Source organism: Astatotilapia calliptera, chromosome 14 (assembly GCF_900246225.1).
Source record: "Astatotilapia calliptera chromosome 14, fAstCal1.2, whole genome shotgun sequence".
In the NCBI taxonomy this organism is placed as follows: domain Eukaryota; kingdom Metazoa; phylum Chordata; class Actinopteri; order Cichliformes; family Cichlidae; genus Astatotilapia; species Astatotilapia calliptera.
The window spans coordinates 23862627-23880520 of NC_039315.1; the positions used below are offsets into that span (position 1 = coordinate 23862627).

Below are 17894 nucleotides of genomic sequence, written 5' to 3' on the forward strand. Positions count from 1 at the left end.
TACAGGGGGAAAAGGTTACACTGATTATGTAAAAGTCTAAAAAACACATTTAAAAACTTTTTAAAAAACTGTATGTATCAAATATGTTACACGAGGCAATAATGGGTTAATAACATTGTAATAATAGCTCTGTTTTCTTCAAGTGTCCAACAAGACATGGCAGTGCTAATTGGCTGCGCACAATATCAGGGCCATCTGTGTGCCTGACGATAATGACTGACTTAACCAAGGTTAATTCGGATTAGTGACATTAGTGTCAAAATGTCAATTAGATTTTGACTGGGTTTGTCTTTATATTACACGGAGCTAGTACCACACAGATGAGGACCAAAATAACATGAAGACCAGTCATTTAAGCCAATGCAACATGAATCTTGAAGGTTTGAATAGGATTGGTTATGAACAATATGGAGTTTGGGTTTTCTGTGTTTTTATGATGACTGGTCTGTGTGAAAGCTGTTCTTACCACAGGCTGTTTAAAGAGATAGATGTAGTGACTATGAGTTTACGCACTCAATTTGTGGGTTGCTATTTAAAAACTTCGAGTCTAGCATCATTGTCGTCAACTTTTTGTCATTGCTTTGCTTTGTTTCTTAGACACTAGTTACCAAATTTGGAGGAGAGGGTGGAATTGCTTGGTGACAACACACACTTGCACAATACAAAACAAAAACCTTAGAGCAATTCTTTTTTTTCTTTTTTTAGTTCAGTTCAACTTTCTTTATATACTGCAGCACCAAATCACAACAACATTCACCCCGAGGTGCTTTATATTGTAAGGTAAATACACTACGGTAATGCAACAATAACCAGAAGAAGTGAAAATGTGTGATGTTTTTAAAATAAGTCTACTGGGTTCACTCATCTAACCTAGACACATGCAAAATTAAGTAAGCAATTTAAACCCTTCGCTTGTACATGCATTGCTTCACTTCTGTGCATCTTTTGACTAATACAACAGGTCTGCAAATGTGTATCAGTGCCTATTCTGTCCTCCAGCCATTTGTAGGCGCTATTTGGAAAAAAAGGCAGAGCCAAAATCGTTTACGCATGCGCATATGGTCTGTTTTTAAACTTGAGGAGTGAGGCGGTAGACATTAACAACATTTGAAATTAATTGAGTTCATTACTTTTGTCCACAATAAATCGTTTCTCTGATGGATTTAGACGGTGGGACGTACGAGCCGGGATTTGTTGGCATACGGTTTTGTCAAGAATGGTGAGCGTTTGTCTGTTTTAGAGGACGTATACGTTGACGTAGCCGGCTAGCTAAGATAAGCTAGACGCACATTAACATAATATTGTATGAACTGAAGGAATACGTACGCATAATTGAAATGAAAACCCATTAACCACTTGGCTTTGTCTTCCAGTAACAACATGTTGTATCCTAAAGAAGACAAGGAGAACCGCATCCTGCTGTATGCCGTAAGTTTGTGCTCCTCACGTGTGTGTTAACCAATAAGTATTAGTGCTACTTTCTTTTAAGTTAGCTAATCCACGATACAGCAACACTCTTCTAACAGTCCGGATTATAAAACGAATGGTTAAAATTACAGCTTTAGTTTTAATTTTTCTTAGTTTGCTTATTTTACACCCCTTATGTTACAATCGGTGAATACAATCAGAGTTTATAGCACATTAAAAACTAGTTGACCAAAGTGCTGTAGACGCTATACAATGAATATGTGTGTGTGTGTGTGTGTGTGTGTGTGTGTGTGTGTGTGTGTGTGTGTGTGTGTATATATATATAAGAACTGAATGGCTGAATCCTTTGATTTTGGGACAAGGTTAACAAGCATCACTCACTTAGAGATGAAAGGGAAAGGAACCTTTCTGTCATGGTCAATAGTAGTGAGTGGAAAGATGTATGAAAATATGCTTTATCAGTTTGTTTGTAATCATCCCAAACCAATGCAATTACAGATTTTACACAGAATAATCTCAACCATGGACATAGTTTCAACCCCAGTCTTTTGCTTGAAATGCAAGGCAGAAATTAGTACCCTAACTCATTGTGTTTGGTGTTGTCATAAGCTGCAGACGTACTGGTCTAGTGTATGATTAGAAGTGAAAAATACATCGAGGCTGAAAACAGAATATCTTATGTTCATATCACGTTCAAAAGTCCAATGCTTTGTAAAACTTTGGAACCCTGTTTGATCTACTTGAAAACTGATGTCTACGATCTTGGTGTTGGGATTTTTTTTCTAAAGGTTGTGATAATGCTGGGCTGATTATTGCATATTATTGTTGCAGTTGCTGGTGTTTTATGTGAGACTAAACTAAATTAAATAATTTGATATATTACAAAATATAAGAAATAGCTCTAATATATACAAATAGCTTAATTATAAAAATCCAGAATATTACAGAATACAGAATTACCGAATTTTTAAATGCTGCAAAACAGCTGTAAAACTTTATTATTTTCACTGTAGAGGATGTAACTATTGCACGGTGTACTGTACATTAGTTGGAGGAGTTGTACAGGCAGGAGTGATTTCCTCTAGGACTGGGTATCATCACTGATTTCTAGAATCGATTCGATTCCGATTCACAAGGTCCCAATTCGATTCAATTTGATTCGATTCAATTTAAATCTGGGAAATTTTGCCTCAGACAGTCAGAAATATTATAATTCAGATCAGTACATTTACATATTTTTGTATCTATAAAAAGGAAACTGACACTCGCAAGACTTTATCAAAGGTGTGAGCATCACAGCAGATGCCTTTGTGTCAAAGTAACTGAGGATAAAACACAGAAAAACATGAGGGTGATTTTCCTGGGCTGGGATTTTATAAAAATATTCTGCAGTACATCAAAAACGAAAGAAAACCATTAATTAATGAACATTACCTCTGAAGTTACAGCGGTTTTATTACAGACACAGCTAAACGTTTTGCATTTTGCATAATTTTAAAAAGTTTACATTTGTTCAGAAGCCTATTGAACAGCAGAAATTAGGTTTTCTTTTCGGAAGTAAGTAAAAGGGAAAAAAACAGCGGCCGACAGCGCTGTAAACAACGGTAGACTTGTGCGTAGCAAGCAAGCGAATAACGCAGAAAACAGATTTTTAGACGGGAAACTGTTCTTGAAGTACGGAGAGAAAGCGAGAGAGAGAGAGCTGTGCATGAAGTGTGGTGGAAGCAAAAACGGCAAAAGTCAGAGGGAATTCATGACGATGTTTTTGTGAAGCGTAGTTTGGATCTTCCTTTGCTGCTGGTTCAGTCAATATTGTTTGGAGAGAGATAAAACTAACAGCTTTAGAATCAGCGCAAAAAGGGCGTAAACACAAAGCGCGGACCTGCCGAAACATCAGAATCAGCGAGCTGTCGGCTTTCAGCTCGTGTCCGTGCCGTCGGGTGAGAAAGGCGACATCTCACTGATTCTGATCCGTCGGCGGGTCCGCGCTTTGTGTTTACATCTTTGTGCAGAATCCGTGTTCCTGCTCTCATTTACTGTTTTAGCTGTTTGGTGGTTGTTGAAATTTAGTGCGGTTTAACCTGAGATTCTGGTGTTTCGGGCAAAATAAATTAATATTAAAAAAATCGGTTCAGGATTTTAATGAATCGATATCACGTTATCCAAGCTAGAATCGATTTTAATCGATAAATCGATTATCAAAACCCACCCCTAATTTCCTCTGTTGTTCAGTGGTGCATTTGGGTAATCTCAGTCTCTAACTAAACATTCTCCTGTTACTGGCCATGTCATGGAGTGGGTGCCAGGTATTGTTCAGCACTGGGAAACAGTAAATATAATTGGGTTGAAACAAAACAAAACAAAAAAACAACGTCATGTGGAGGGAGGTACGCCTTCACCTTACCAAGGAGCCCTCATTGAAAAAGGCTTGTCTTAACAGCAGATCTAAAAGCACAGTCAAATATCACACCAAGATTCCTTGCAACCAGGTGATAGTAAAAAGCTCAAAGACTGATGGAGCTCTCCTTTCCATCTTAATGATTGGGATGCCCAGGAAAAAAAAAAAATTAATTCTGGTTCGTTTTTGTTTTTTGACAAGTTTATCTCCATCTATGATTGAACATCACTTAGACAGTACTACCAGAGCCTGAATACAAGCTAATTATCTGCAAAGCAATGAAAGTCGATGCTGTACTTTTTAAAAATGGGTTCCAAAAAGAGAAATATATAATGAAACGGGACCTAATACAGAACCTTAAGGTACCCCAAGTGGTTACATAGATGATAAATACTAACCTAAGTGGACAGAGAAACTCCGGACTGACAAATAGTTATTTAAGACAGCGGTCACCAACCTTTTCTGCACCACGGACCGGTTTAATATCAGACAATATTTTCACAGATCGGCCTTTAAGGTGTTGCGGATAAATACAACAAATAAAATGACACAAAAGCTGGGTTATTTTGTAAATATAATAATTAAATGAGGATTTACTGTGTAATTGTGTAACTTCATTAGCAGCGTCCTCCTGAAATGGGCCAACAACATTGAGAGTGACGTCCTCCTCTCTGCCCCTTAATGCTCTCTGTTCGCTATGGTAACGTGTAAATATTGCTTTCAAAATAAGACACACAACTACAACACGGGAAAAGATCTGGGGAAACCAAGTTAACGATAAAAATCCTGAAAACTCTAAATTTCACACCCGAGCCTCAACTCTCGCGGCCCGATAATAAACGACTCCAAACGACCTCTGATTTAAGACATACATTTTATTGTAATGTATTGTATAAAACGTTGTAAAACCATATGTAATGGAAGAGTTTAAAGGAAGATTGTTGTGATACAAGAAGAGTACCACAATAAGTCTGTAATTATTGTACTGAATGTCCTGCTCTTTAACAAAAAAATATCTTGATCTCAAACAGTGCAGGAACTGTGACTACCAACAAGAGGCAGACAACAGCTGTATCTACGTCAATAAAATCACCCATGAGGTTGAGTAAGTAACCACAATACAACATAAATTAGCAAATGTTTTATTTCCTCAATTTGAATAATTCGTCATTTTCCATTACAGACTGAGTCACACATTAAAGTGGGCGATAACTTCCTATTCAATCACTGCAGCACTTCTGAATGCAACCAAAACTGTTATGACATCTAGGGTTAAATGCGCTGTGTAGACCCATTCAGCCACACAGATTTGATTGATTTCTCCAAATATGTACAAAAGATTTTCTGTGTACAATTTCAGACAGTACAAAGCAGTGTTTTTATGTGTACTCACACATACTGAATGGTAGTGGTGCAACGGATCACGGTTGATCCGAAATTCGAACCAATCCCACTCCACGGTTCGGTACGCACGTGATCCGAAGATTCTAAAAAGAAAAAAAAAAGTATGTGTATGGTGCGCATGGTCAGTCTGTCAAGCGGTAGTTATGGCCAGCGCTAGCGGTCCAAGTAGCGGAGCAGAGGAGTTTGTGGCATTTAAGCAGCCCTTTGCTGCCCAGTCCGACCGGGCTAAAGCTATTACTAACGCTAGTGGGGTTTTTAGCTGCAGACGGGAGGCCGTCGTCTGTTGTGCAAAACAAGGGGTTTAAACTGTGATGAACGTGCTTGATCCACGCTATGATATCTCGTTGCGCATCCACTTCAGTGACAAGATCGTTCCAAGCATGTATGAGCAGGAAAAGTTTAAAGTTATGGCTGAACTGTCCCAGGCATCTTCTGTTGCTCAAACTACAAATGGGTGGAGCTCCAGGGCAACGGAAAGCCACGTGACCGTGACCGCTCGTTATCACAGCGGAGTGGTAGATACAAAGCCCTGTACTGCCCTATAGATTACATTAGATTAGATGAAACTTTATTTATCCCTCGGATGGGTTCCTCCGGGAAATTCAGTTTCCAGTAGCACAGCACCAACAGAAGTTGCAGAATGTGAGCAGAAATATACCATATATACACATTTATAAATACAGAGAATACAAAAGGGATAAATAGGAATTAGAATACAAGGGAACGGCACATTTTAAGTATTGTGAGTCTATTACACTGTTGGATATTAACAAAAACTATTGCACGGTGAAAAGGCACTACAGCTACTTGTTCCCCCCTCCTCTGTCCCCATTTCCCCTCCAGCGAGGAGTTAAACAGTTTGTTGGCGTGTGGGACAAAGGACTTTTTAAGTCTGCTGGTCCTTGACTTTGGGAGAAGCAACCTGTTACTGAACAGACTCCTCTGGTTGTTTATGGCTGTGTGCAGAGGATGCAGAGGCTGCCCAGCATGGTCCATAATGTCCATATTGCACCTTAATTTGTTTTTATATAAGTGCGTGGAATGAGTCTTCAGTTGAATGTTTTTTAATAGGGAAAATATATTTAAATAAGTAAACGGCGAGTAGAATTTTTGTCTTTTTTTTCTATTTTTGCTGATCCGAAAATTGATCCGATCCGTGACTTTAAAACCGTGATCCGATCCGAACCGTGAGATTTTTGATCCGTTGCGCCACTACTGAATGGCTAATCTTTAGGAAAAAACATTAGCATTTTTTGCATGTGGGCTTCCTTTTGTAGTGCGCACAGTACTAGAATTTTAGATTGCATTCATAGGTCATGTCAGTCGATGAGCTCTAAACCTCATGCTTTCATTTTTTTCCCAGTGAACTCACACAAATCATCGCTGATGTATCTCAGGACCCAACACTGCCAAGAACAGAAGACCACCCCTGCCCTAAGTAAGTTTTACCATACCTACTGACCTCCCTCAGCGCCCATGCTTCACCTCCTGTTGATGTTTTTAAGGGTATTTTGGGTCATTATCCTCTTCCGTTGTGAAGTGCTGTCCAATCAGTTTTTCAGGATTCAGCTGAATCCGAGCAGAGACTATAGCCTTGTTTGCTTAATCAATAAATTGCAGTGATCCAGTTCCACTAGCAGCTTTACATGCCCATGCCATAACACTGCCTCCACCATGTTTGACAAATAATGTGATATACTTCAGGTCATGAGCTACTACTTTTCTCTTCCCGTCATTCTGGTACAAATTCATTTTGGTTTCATGTGTCCAGATATTTTTTCCCTGATGTGAGTGGGCTCTTTTAGAGCGTGTGGCAAAATCGAATCTGGCTTTTTGCTTTTTGAGTGTAATCAGACGTTTAGACCATTTTGTGGAACCTCTGTATTTACATTCATGATAATAATCTCATGATCTTCCACTTTAGTTCTGACTGTATAATTGACCACCTGGCTGCAAAAATGCTTATCCAATTTTGGAGTAATTATGTTTTGTTGTTGTTTGTGTTTTTTTTAAAGGTCTGTAATTCCTAAGTGCTTCTACTGCAAAATATTTATTAAAAGGCATCATGATTTGTAAAACGGCATTGTTACCCATACACTTTTTAAGTAGCAAGTGAAATGTGTAATTCTAAAAATAAGTGCAGAGTCAATAATTACTGACACAGCATACTTCCTTATTTAAGCAGCAGAGCGTTGTTTAATCTGCATGTCTTGAAACTGATTGGTGCACATAGTCATCAATCAGTGAGACTAACTGAGCGTATGGTCATGCAAAACGGATGGAGCGTAGATTACATCACTGGGGTCTCAGCGTAAAAGCATTATATTTAACCACATCCCTGCTCTCGTGTGTCTACATTTTATAATTACTTTATGTCTCCTTGAGGCACACTAACAACATATCAAGTAATTATTTAGACGGTCACCGTAGACAGAGGAAATCTGGATAAAGGTTCAGCCTGCCCTGAAATAAACTGTTGGTGGTCATTGTAGGTTTCCACAAGCCATTTCAACTTTAATGGACTGTGGAATGAGATGTTGTGGCTCTGATGGTGGTAACACTTTTATAACGTTTTTCTTTCACCGTTTCTCTTCTCAGATGTGGTCACAAGGAGGCGGTGTTCTTCCAGTCTCACAGTATGAAGGCTGAGGTAATTGCAACCTATGCGCTTTCTCTATATCTGCACAAGCTGATATATATATATATATATATATATATATATATATATATATATATATATATATATATATATATATATATATATATATATATAAAAATAAAATATAAAAAAATCTTTCCCCATGTCAAAAATACAAAGCTAATACATTCTTCTTAGCCCCTGCTTTTCAGAAGGCACCACATTATTAATCCAGAATATATATTTGAGAGAGGTATTTATTAAAATCGTTTGTTTTGACTGACACATTTTTGTGTGTTTCCCCACACAGGATGCTATGCGACTGTACTACGTGTGCACGGCGCCTCACTGTGGACACCGGTGGACAGAGTGAAGCCTTCTGATAATAAAGAGGTCTAGCACTTGCTTCTATGCTGTTGCTGTCAGCACTCGTACAGTATCAATCTGGGTCTGTGTCTACAGTGAATGCATTTGGCTTTATAAAATAGCAGCATTGCTGACCCCTCTGTTATTGTTGTATGGACACTCATATCTGTCACCATGTTGTGAATATAATGTCATCAGTTTTGCTGTTGTGCTTTTTAGCGCTTGTCATTTTCAAATGTGTATTGTTAGATTAAAACATGTTTTCAAACATCTCTTGAGTCTTAATAATTGTGAAACTCTTCATGCACTCCATCTCTGAGTGACACCCTGGCTACATTTTGAGAATCTTTTGTATAATAATTGTTATTTTGTTACATAATTAAGGTTATATCAAGACTAAGTAACACATAAATGTAAAACCAGGATACAACAGTTAATATAAAAGAGTTATTAGAGTTTGTTTGTTTGTTTTTAATGAATTACTCCTGATTTGGTCTGAGTCACTCAATCAGTATTTCTGGGTTTTTTGAGAATAGCAAGAATCAGTGATCAGATAATGCTCCTAAATATTTTTAACTATAGGCCGGGAAACCTCGCCAACTCGCACACAAGTTCACCTTCAAATCAAACCAACTGACTTCCAAGTAGAGAAGTCGGTATAGATATTCACTTCCTGTTTCCAGCCTAGACTGTTAATGATTAGTGGAGGTTAAAACCATGAAACACAAGACTGGTTGTGTGTTTTCCTTTGAGTCACAACAGCTGAAAATTTAGACCACAAATCACATGTAACCAGTGCACATCCCCAATATTCACAAAATGTCTTGAGACTGTAGCTGACTCATTCGCTTAATGCTGAACATATTCGCAGCAGAGATGAGCCAAATAAATGTACAGTTGGCAACTTTAATAAGAATTTGATAATGTAATCTACACGTCTTGTTATTTGGTTACAAACTCCATGTGGTTTTACCCATTATGTTATATATGTGTGTGTGTGTGTGTGTGTGTCAAGTGTGTTCATCTTTGGTAGCGATGAAAACCTTTGATTTCTGTCCACAGTCTTGTTGTTGACAGAAATCCTAGGTTTCTGTTGTTGTTTTAAAGTAATTAAAGATAAATGCTGTACAATCATTCCACCCTGGAAAAAGAACAGTCCAAAGAAGTCATTCAAATCCCCAAAATTCCCCTGAAATTCATGGCAAGTTTTGGATTTAGAGGGTAATTTGCAATGAGTGGATACAAACTTCAGACCCGAGCTGTAGCTACAGGTCTGCTCTCAGTCCAACTGGGAAATGCATCTAATACATTACATTAACAAGTAAACGGGAGTAATTTTTGATGAGTCAAGTCAGTTTCTTAAAGCACCAGTGACACTTCATGGACTTTCTCAGTTTTCAGACTACTCCTAAATTTGAAGATCATGACACGGCTTGTCTTTTTTCCTCCGTGCTACTGATTTTGTAATGTTAGTTAGTAGTTATGCGTGTGAAAAATCAGAGGTTTTCTCTAGCTGTGCAACATTCAGGAAATACTGTGTTGTACTTCCTTCTTTTTTAAGCACGTATATTCCAGACATCTTGTTGGGCAACTGTAAATTATTGCTCGGCTGGTAAAACTAGTGGGAAAATAACTCGTGCTCATTAAGTAAATAATAGGTGTACTTCCCAAAACCACACCCCTTGAAACAGGCTCTTTGATAAAGGAGCTGCACTACTTGCCACGAGTTAGTCTGCTTTGTGGGACGCCATGGACCGACAAGGTATGGAAACAGACAGCTTTGCACTAAGGATGGTTTCTGGTTTACTAATTAGATTTTCTTTTATGAATGCTGAGTATCAATTTGATTGATTTCAATCTGTTTCAGTGAGCATTGTTTCAAGGCAAGAGTGGGGAGCAGCCGCTGCCAAACAAACCAAGGCTCTGAAAGGACCTGCCCGAAGAGTTGTTATCCACCACACTGCCTACCCAAGCTGCAAAGGCCTGGCTGAGTGCAAAGCCAGCCTTGTCAGTATTCAGAGATACCACATGAAAGACAGAAAGTTTGATGATATTGGATACAAGTGAGTTCCTCTGTTAGTGCACAAGAACTGTGTGCAAATGTTTGGTTTTGTTATCAAAGCTTACCTGTACTTCTTCAATGTTTAGTTTTCTTGTTGCTGGAGATGGGACTGTGTTCGAGGGTCGTGGCTGGGGTGTGATGGGCGCACATGCCAAGGACCACAACAGTGACTCACTGGGAATTGCCTTCATGGGGAATTTCAACAGTAAGCACTCCTTATTTTGTGTGTATCATATACAAGAGCATGTTGTTCAGGGTGTAGACATAAAATGATAAGGCTGGGCCTGTGTGTGCAATACAAACGTTAATCTTTATTTAGTAACCGCACCTTGTATCATAGGAAAAGATCATAAAAGCAGGGTAATTTTAATACAACAAGCACACACACACATTGGATATTGCACATTATTCTCCATATAATGATAAAGCTACTTCTTGTTTTCATTGCAGATGAGACGCCGAGTGAAAAAGCAGTCGTTGCGGTGAAACAGCTGCTGCAGTCTGGAGTTTCCGCAGGATTTCTACAGCCTGGGTTTGGCCTGTATGGACACAGAGATCTGGGAAACACAGAGTGTCCAGGAGAAAAGCTTTACGCCGCACTGCCACGACTGAGGAGCACGTCGTGAACCTCGCAGACGATTTGTCAGTGTTTTGAGGAGAAATTGCACCCCTTCCTTAAATTGCACACAGACCCCATGACCAGCGTCTGTGAAGTAAGCAAGGTGTTAGGAGGAAGAAGCTTTCTAGATCCGACACTAATGCTCAGGTTTCTTTTTTCCTCGTCACATTATATGCATATTATTTGCACATTATTATATTTTTTATTATCTGTTAGCAGGAAGAGTCTGTTTTCACAGCCTGTCAGAGCTTTCTTTTACAGCAGAGGGAGCCGTTGCATGGGATGAGAATAACGCAGGCTTTATCTGTTTAGAAGTGCAACTGGAAACTCAATGATTAATTGGTTAAGAATTGACAAAAAGTCTTATAATTTAAAAGCTATGATTCTTATAATTGCTGTGTGATGTCAACATATAGAAAGCACCGTAAAGATTTCAAATTGTGTCACATTTGTTGCATCTTCGAGATCAGCAGACTAAGCTGAAGATCAAAGTAAAAGAAAATTCTATATAGAGCTATTTAAAACTTAGTGCTGACAACATATAGGCATATAGGGAATAATATATGGGGATTCTAAGTTATTGTGGACCTCTGACCTCTTCTACAAGGTCAAATTTTTATAAAATGTCTTGTATCTTTAAAGTTGTACTTAAAATTCTGCTGCCTTTGTTTGTATTGGCAACAATCAGGAAATAACTCAGGTGTATGGGGATTCGAAATATCACATTATAGTTTGGCTTTTAAATTTCACATCCGCCTTTCTTTTATGCTGACCTCAGAAATGTGTTTTATATTTAAAGAGAGAATTGAGACAAAGACAATGAGCTTCCTAGTTAGTTAGAAATATATTGTAGTATCCTATTATATAATAAGTTATTCATGTCCCATTATTTACAAATCAGTACCTATTATTCATTATCTACTTCTCTAAAATGTAATGTAAATGTATAAAGTAAACATCTGTCAAATTTCTCTTAACTAATTTTTTCTTAAAGGACGTTTAAAAAGAACAAAGAAAATAAAAAGAATACAATAAAAACACAATATTGTTCCTTTAAAAGTTAAAAACACACAAACTGAGCTGTCTTGGCAGAGGTTTGCAGTGTCAGAGTGCTTCTTTTTATTACTCGATTCATTGTTTGTTTGATTTTTTTTTTTACGTATGCGAGGAATTTTCTCTTTTTCTCTATCACAAACACCACACAGGGTGAAGGGGGGTTTTTTTTAGTATGTAGTTAGAAGAGTTAATGATAATGATATTATCACAATATCTGTAAGAAATTCCAAGAAGCTACTTGTCTAAGCTATCTTTTAGTTTGTTTATTGAGTGTTTTGTTTCGTTTTTGGCAAACAGATTAAAGTTAAAATAACAGTTGCAGAAGCCCGTGAGACTGTAGCCATAACTGTGCAAAAAGAACAACTACACCTCAAGGTAATGTAAACTAAAGGTGAACAAGACCAAACATCTGCCACTCAGGTGAAATAATCACTTGCAAGAGGCAGAAAAAAGAACGTTTGTGTGCGAGACCACGGGCTCACAAAAATAGAATATGTGTATTATTAAAATAATAATAGAGTTTTTTATCACAGTTAGCTATGCTGGCATATCGCAGCAACACTTGTTAAACCGCAGAATAATTATTAAGTATATTATTGAACAACAAACAATCTTTACAAGTCCTGTTTTCTCATGCAAATGTCCTTCAAATATCTCTGCAAAAAACACTGTAAACAACACAAGATATGGAATCAAGGGCATTGTAAGTGCTGAAACAACAATGCATGCTTTCTGCAGTGCCAGAAACATTCCCAACAAGTGCTCACTTGTGCAGCACACAGATTATGGAGGAGGGCCCTATCAAACAGGCTAAATGGCAAAGGTATTAGACTGTATGACTAATCCTTGTCTTCATGACTAATATATAGTAGACTTTATTGTTGTCAATGATCAGTGTAACTGAACAAGATGCTAGGACACAGCTACAGTGAAAGTTCAATGTGTTCAGACAGGGAAGGGAAGTGCTGTGTAAGTTCTAATAGATTCATCAAATTAAATGGATTTCTTTCTTCTGTGAGAAGAATTTGAAACAATAATCCAACCAAGAAGCATGTATATTATTCTTTTATTATTATTACCTTGTCATTGTCGGAACAGATATTAGATATCACTGCACTGGCTATACATGAATCTTTTTAAATGTTTGTTGAGCAACAAACTTAATAAACTAAGTCAAAGTAATGCAAAGGCATTGAGTTTGTGTGTCACCCCTTCCAAGTGGTGAAAAAACAGATATTAGATATTAAATTATAAAACCTGATATGAATTTGCAGTGTGTGTGTGTGTGTGTGTGTGTGTGTGTGTGTGTGTGTGTGTGTGTGTGTGTGTGTGTGTGTGTGTGTGTGTGTGTGTGTGTGTGTGTGTGTGTGTGTGTGTGTGTGATGACCTTTTGTTCACTCCTGCTGCTGTTTGTAGAATAGAAAATAACACAAGGCTATAACTCATCGCCCCTTAGGCCCTGCTTCACTTTCTTGTGGTTGAAGGAGTGCCCACATCACTCAGGAACCTCACGTGAACTTATCGTTTGTACCGGTGTGACATGGAGAGGTGAAGGCCATTCAGACAATAAAACAAGCAGGAAAAACTCATATCCCTGTCTTACATTCATTTACACCAGATCTATTTCATCCCCTTTCTGATGGAAAGGCATCATAGCAGAAAGTTATTGGCAGGATTTATTGACAGTCACATATTTAGAGTGAAGAAAAGCAATCTGACTTCTGCTTGGAGAGGAGAGCACAATGTAAAATATAATGATGTGGTTTTCTTTAAATGATCTATTCCTCCTTAAGTAGGAATACATACATCTGGCACTGCAGTAACATGCAAGTAGGGCACGTGAACTTGATGTATCGTGCCAAAGCGTGCTCAGCTTAATTCTAACTTAAATGCATTTAAACCAGGATGGTGTAGGTGCCTTAAAAACAAGTGAACTCTGATAATGAGTTTATGAGCAGCCTAATGAATTTATATCATTAGGAGTGCTTGTACACACTATTAACATTACATGTTTCGTCATTTATGACCCCACAGGCTTCATTGCTACAGGACACTGCTTTAATTAGGTGCTATTTCAACAACAGCCTAGGTCATTAACGGGGCTGGAACTCATTCGTTGCCACCGGAGTCTCAGTCATGGTGGCCTGTTGCCTGCTGAACTTTAACACTGTTCTCAGCGACATGAACACTCCAAAGCATGTCCACAAAAAATCAAAACCTGGATACGTCATGTCTGAAATGACTGATGCATTATCACTAAAATAATCAATTCAAGCGAAACCTTAACGTGTCGACACATTTATCTGCTTTCTTCATCGGTGGACAACTGTTCAAACTAAGAAAAGTCAAGGTTAGCATTATGTAGCAAGTAACCGAGAAAACTCACTGTATTAGATTTAAGACAAGCATGGATTAAGTCAAATACACTGTTTAATTTGAAGTAAGGAGGCAGTTTTCAGTTACAGAGAATCTCTGGCTACTGTTTATTTAATTTTACCACATTTTTGCCCAGAAATAATAAAAAATTTTGCATCATAAAAGCTTGCAACTCAGAGCTGGTATAAATTACGAAATAACTGGTACGCGTAATAATCTTGCCCTTCATTCTGCGTTTTAGCCTGCTCGTCTTTGGCCCGTTATATACAGGATCATTCGGTCTCTACAGCGTCTTCATTCTCTTGATCGGCATTTTGCCAAATTGGCTCCTATGATGTCGATTAAGGTGCGCAAAGAGAGAAAGCAGAGAAGAAGAAAAACGAGAGAGAAAGATGAGGCCAGCCCAGGGGGTGAGGCGCGTGTGAGAGTGTTGAATTTCATGAGTCACGGAAGTGTTATAATTGCACCCCAGAGTTCACTGATCAGTCACATAGATTGACAGCACATCCATGTCATCCCGGGTTCAAGCCCGCCTTGGCACAGTGTGTTTGGTATCATGGCACATCCTTTCATTCTCAAATTATTATAGATTTTTCTTTGGGGGGGTTGATAGGTGCTTATGGGGAAAAAACATCACACGAGTCATATTTTAGTGCGTTGCTTTGATTTTATGGATAAAAGGCGTTTAACTCTTCACTGGAATAAATGAATTATCTTTTTACTAAAATAGAACCACTTGACTCAAAGTACGGACACATGCGCACAACACGTCCCAGGATGATTCTCTTTTATGCGCAGTTACAAAGTAAACACCAACTCGAGTCGTTTTGGAGGTAACGAGTCCTGAGCTGCTGTGATCATGCGCATTTGTTGTCACGCTGTCTGGCCCGTGCGTCTTTGGCTCTTTACCACTTTGAGTCGACGCATCTTTGCTCTGTGTGTTCAGCGGTGCGCTCTCCTGTGATCTCCGGACAGCTTTGAGAATTTCGAGAGTGTTTTTTAACCTTTGGGATGGAGATTGAGGATGTGAAAACTTCAAGCCGATTATTCCACAAGTCTTCATTCAGCATCAGCAGCCTGTTGTGGAGACGAGAAGGAGTGATGGGTGACCAGGAGTCTCCTTCTCAGTCCCAGAAAGTGCGCTCTAGCCAGCTTGCAAAAGCCAGCCATGATCAAAACTTTGAAAAGTCAAAAGAATGCGCCAAAGTGGAAACCAAAGCGGGGACTGTAACTGGGAGACGAGAAGGAAATAAGGAAGAATCGAGGAAAACCGGTGGGGCAGAAGAAAGCGTCAAACCCGAAAAACCGCCTTTTAGTTACAACGCGCTCATCATGATGGCGATCCGCCAAAGTCCCGAACGACGGCTTACGCTCAACGGCATCTATGAGTTCATCATGGAAAACTTTCCGTACTACCGGCAAAACAGACAAGGGTGGCAAAATTCAATCAGGCACAACCTGAGCCTAAACAAGTGTTTCGTGAAAGTGCCGCGCCACTACGACGATCCCGGCAAAGGCAACTACTGGATGCTGGACCCCTGCAGCGAGGACGTCTTCATAGGTGGCACATCGGGAAAACTGCGCCGCAGAGCCGCAGCTGGCTCCAGGACCAAGCTCGGGCTGAAGAGAGGAGGCGGTCGTGTGATGCCCTCGGGCACTGCAACCAGCGTCACTCTGGCCGCAGCCAGTTCGTTTTACTGGCCGGTTCCGCCGTTTCTACCTCTCCAAGCGCCGGTGCGCACCCACCTTGGCGCGGGGACATATCTGAGCGCGCACCCTCGCTTCTCCAACCACGCCACGTCAGTGGTCTCACAGCGGGCCCGACTGAGCGCAAACGCTGCGGACGCTGACCGGTTCTTGCAGACGCACCAGGAGATGTCTTACATCGGACTCAGTTGCGCGCAGTCCCGTCGCCACCAGATCGGCGCCGCGTGCACCGCCTTCTCCGCCTCCATCCCCGCGTGCACGCTGCCGCTGACAGACCCGTGCTCTTTTAACATGATCTCCGGACAAGCCAGCTACTTTTACTCTCACCACATACCGTGCGCCGCCACGTTTAGTCAAGAGGAGTGCGCCACCTCCAAGACACCAGCGGCGACGTTTTTACCCAAGAGCGGTCATGCAGACCTCGGAGGATGCTGCGGTGACTTTTCAAATTATTGCCCTCAAGTTAGCCCGAGCCCGTCGTCTTGGAATATAGAGAAATAGATACAGTCCCGACAGCCAGTGTGTGAGATTTGAAACATTGCTGTAGATAGTTTGCTAATTGTTGGAAACAAAAGGCAAAGCCAAAGAATCCCGATGAATGATAAAAATCCTGCAATATTTACCCAAATGTCTGCGTCACAGTGGATGTATCTAAGTAAAAAAAAAAAAACGTTAATAGACTTGGATTATTTCTCAGAGTTGCAAAGTTTAAATGACCAAAAAATAAATGACGCGTGAACTATAAGTCTTAAAATACTTCCTCTGACAAACACATTTCCGAAAATGAGCAAAAAACAAAAGTGTATTTGCGTATATTGTGAATCCTAGGTTATGCGCGGATATGCGCAGATCATTTTTTAATGCAATTAACGTTCACCGAGTTTGCATCTGCTTCTGAAATTGTACTAGAAAAAATATTATCCTTTGTTAACTTTCCTCATCAATGATTTCCCACATGTGTGTTTATTGGTATCAAAAAGTGAAGGGTTTTTCGGCGCATGTCACCAGTTTTGGGTTGAAGGGAGATGAGAAGAAAACACGATTTTAAACATGAAATAAAATCGAAAAGTATAAAACTCTTGATGAAGGGAATCGCTTTCCCCAGCATGGTATCCAACACATTAAAATATTACTTTGGAAAGGTTCCAGCTTAATTTTAAACGAACGGGTGGAACCGGGGTTTTTTTTTTGTTTTGTTGTTTTTTGTTTTGTTTTGTTGTTTTTTTAGTCCGGGGACTTTTTAAATTATGAGTTTTCAGTTTGGGTGAAAATGTGATGTGAAAATGATACTTAAACTGCTCATTTGCTGCACTTACTGTCTTCGATTTCGTTAATGTTGCAACCATATATATATTACATTCCCATTTTAATGACCTTACATGTAATTAAACGATAAATAATGCATTTTTAATTGTGTTTTCTTTTAACCTCATTAAAAGCTACAGTTGTTGATTGTTCTTATTTGGCTGTGTTATTAAATGTTTCACCCTGGAGATTTGAGCCCGCACAATAAGAACTATATATAGACTGGATTGAGTGTTTTAAGGAAAGGTTGTGAGGCACAGAGGCCTCTGTGCTCTGAGCCATTCTTTTTTTTTTTTTTTTTTTTTTTTTTTTTTTTTATGAACAGTTCCACTAAAAAGGTTTCTCGAGGAGATATCGTGTGGAAAGGGTTGTGATGTAACCTCAACAGGTAGACATGGCATTTCCAGTCGCGCAGATCTTATTGATCTGTCTTCTGTTTCAACCTGCGCTGACATCACTGCCTGTTAAACTTTCCCTCACCTCTCCTCGCCGCTGCCCCCTGGAGATATAAATTAATAGATGTATGTGGATGCAG

The 17894-nt window shown here is 39.3% G+C and overlaps 3 protein-coding genes across 3 annotated transcripts; all 3 read left to right on the forward strand.

The window, feature by feature from the left end:
- Positions 1-1031: 1031 nt before the first annotated feature.
- polr2i (RNA polymerase II subunit I) lies at positions 1032-8504 on the forward strand. Its single transcript, XM_026193314.1, has 6 exons — positions 1032-1219; positions 1374-1428; positions 4858-4931; positions 6594-6668; positions 7829-7880; positions 8179-8504. The coding sequence occupies exons 1-6, from the start codon at positions 1158-1160 to the stop codon at positions 8239-8241; spliced, it is 381 nt and encodes a 126-aa protein (XP_026049099.1). The 5' UTR covers positions 1032-1157; the 3' UTR covers positions 8242-8504.
- A 56-nt stretch (positions 8505-8560) lies between these two features.
- On the forward strand, positions 8561-11950 carry pglyrp5 (peptidoglycan recognition protein 5). The gene is made up of 4 exons (XM_026193313.1): positions 8561-9996; positions 10102-10297; positions 10383-10501; positions 10747-11950. Exons 1-4 carry the CDS (start codon positions 9984-9986, stop codon positions 10920-10922), a joined length of 504 nt encoding a protein of 167 aa, XP_026049098.1. The 5' UTR covers positions 8561-9983; the 3' UTR covers positions 10923-11950.
- A 3355-nt stretch (positions 11951-15305) lies between these two features.
- Positions 15306-16719, forward strand: foxg1c (forkhead box G1c). The gene has a single exon (XM_026193332.1). The coding sequence runs from the start codon at positions 15359-15361 to the stop codon at positions 16553-16555; it is 1197 nt and encodes a 398-aa protein (XP_026049117.1). The 5' UTR covers positions 15306-15358; the 3' UTR covers positions 16556-16719.
- Positions 16720-17894: the final 1175 nt, after the last annotated feature.

Bases quoted from the DNA above. Each gene is read 5' to 3' on its own strand.
- polr2i (XM_026193314.1), top strand. From the start codon at position 1,158: ATGGATTTAGACGGTGGGACGTACGAGCCGGGATTTGTTGGCATACGG. The intron at 1,429-4,857 runs GTAAGTTTGTGC...GATCTCAAACAG, and splicing joins ACCGCATCCTGCTGTATGCC to TGCAGGAACTGTGACTACCA. The intron at 7,881-8,178 runs GTAATTGCAACC...TTCCCCACACAG, and splicing joins CTCACAGTATGAAGGCTGAG to GATGCTATGCGACTGTACTA.
- pglyrp5 (XM_026193313.1), top strand. The intron at 10,298-10,382 runs GTGAGTTCCTCT...TTCAATGTTTAG, and splicing joins TTTGATGATATTGGATACAA to TTTTCTTGTTGCTGGAGATG. The intron at 10,502-10,746 runs GTAAGCACTCCT...TTTTCATTGCAG, and splicing joins CTTCATGGGGAATTTCAACA to ATGAGACGCCGAGTGAAAAA.
- foxg1c (XM_026193332.1), top strand. From the start codon at position 15,359: ATGGAGATTGAGGATGTGAAAACTTCAAGCCGATTATTCCACAAGTCT.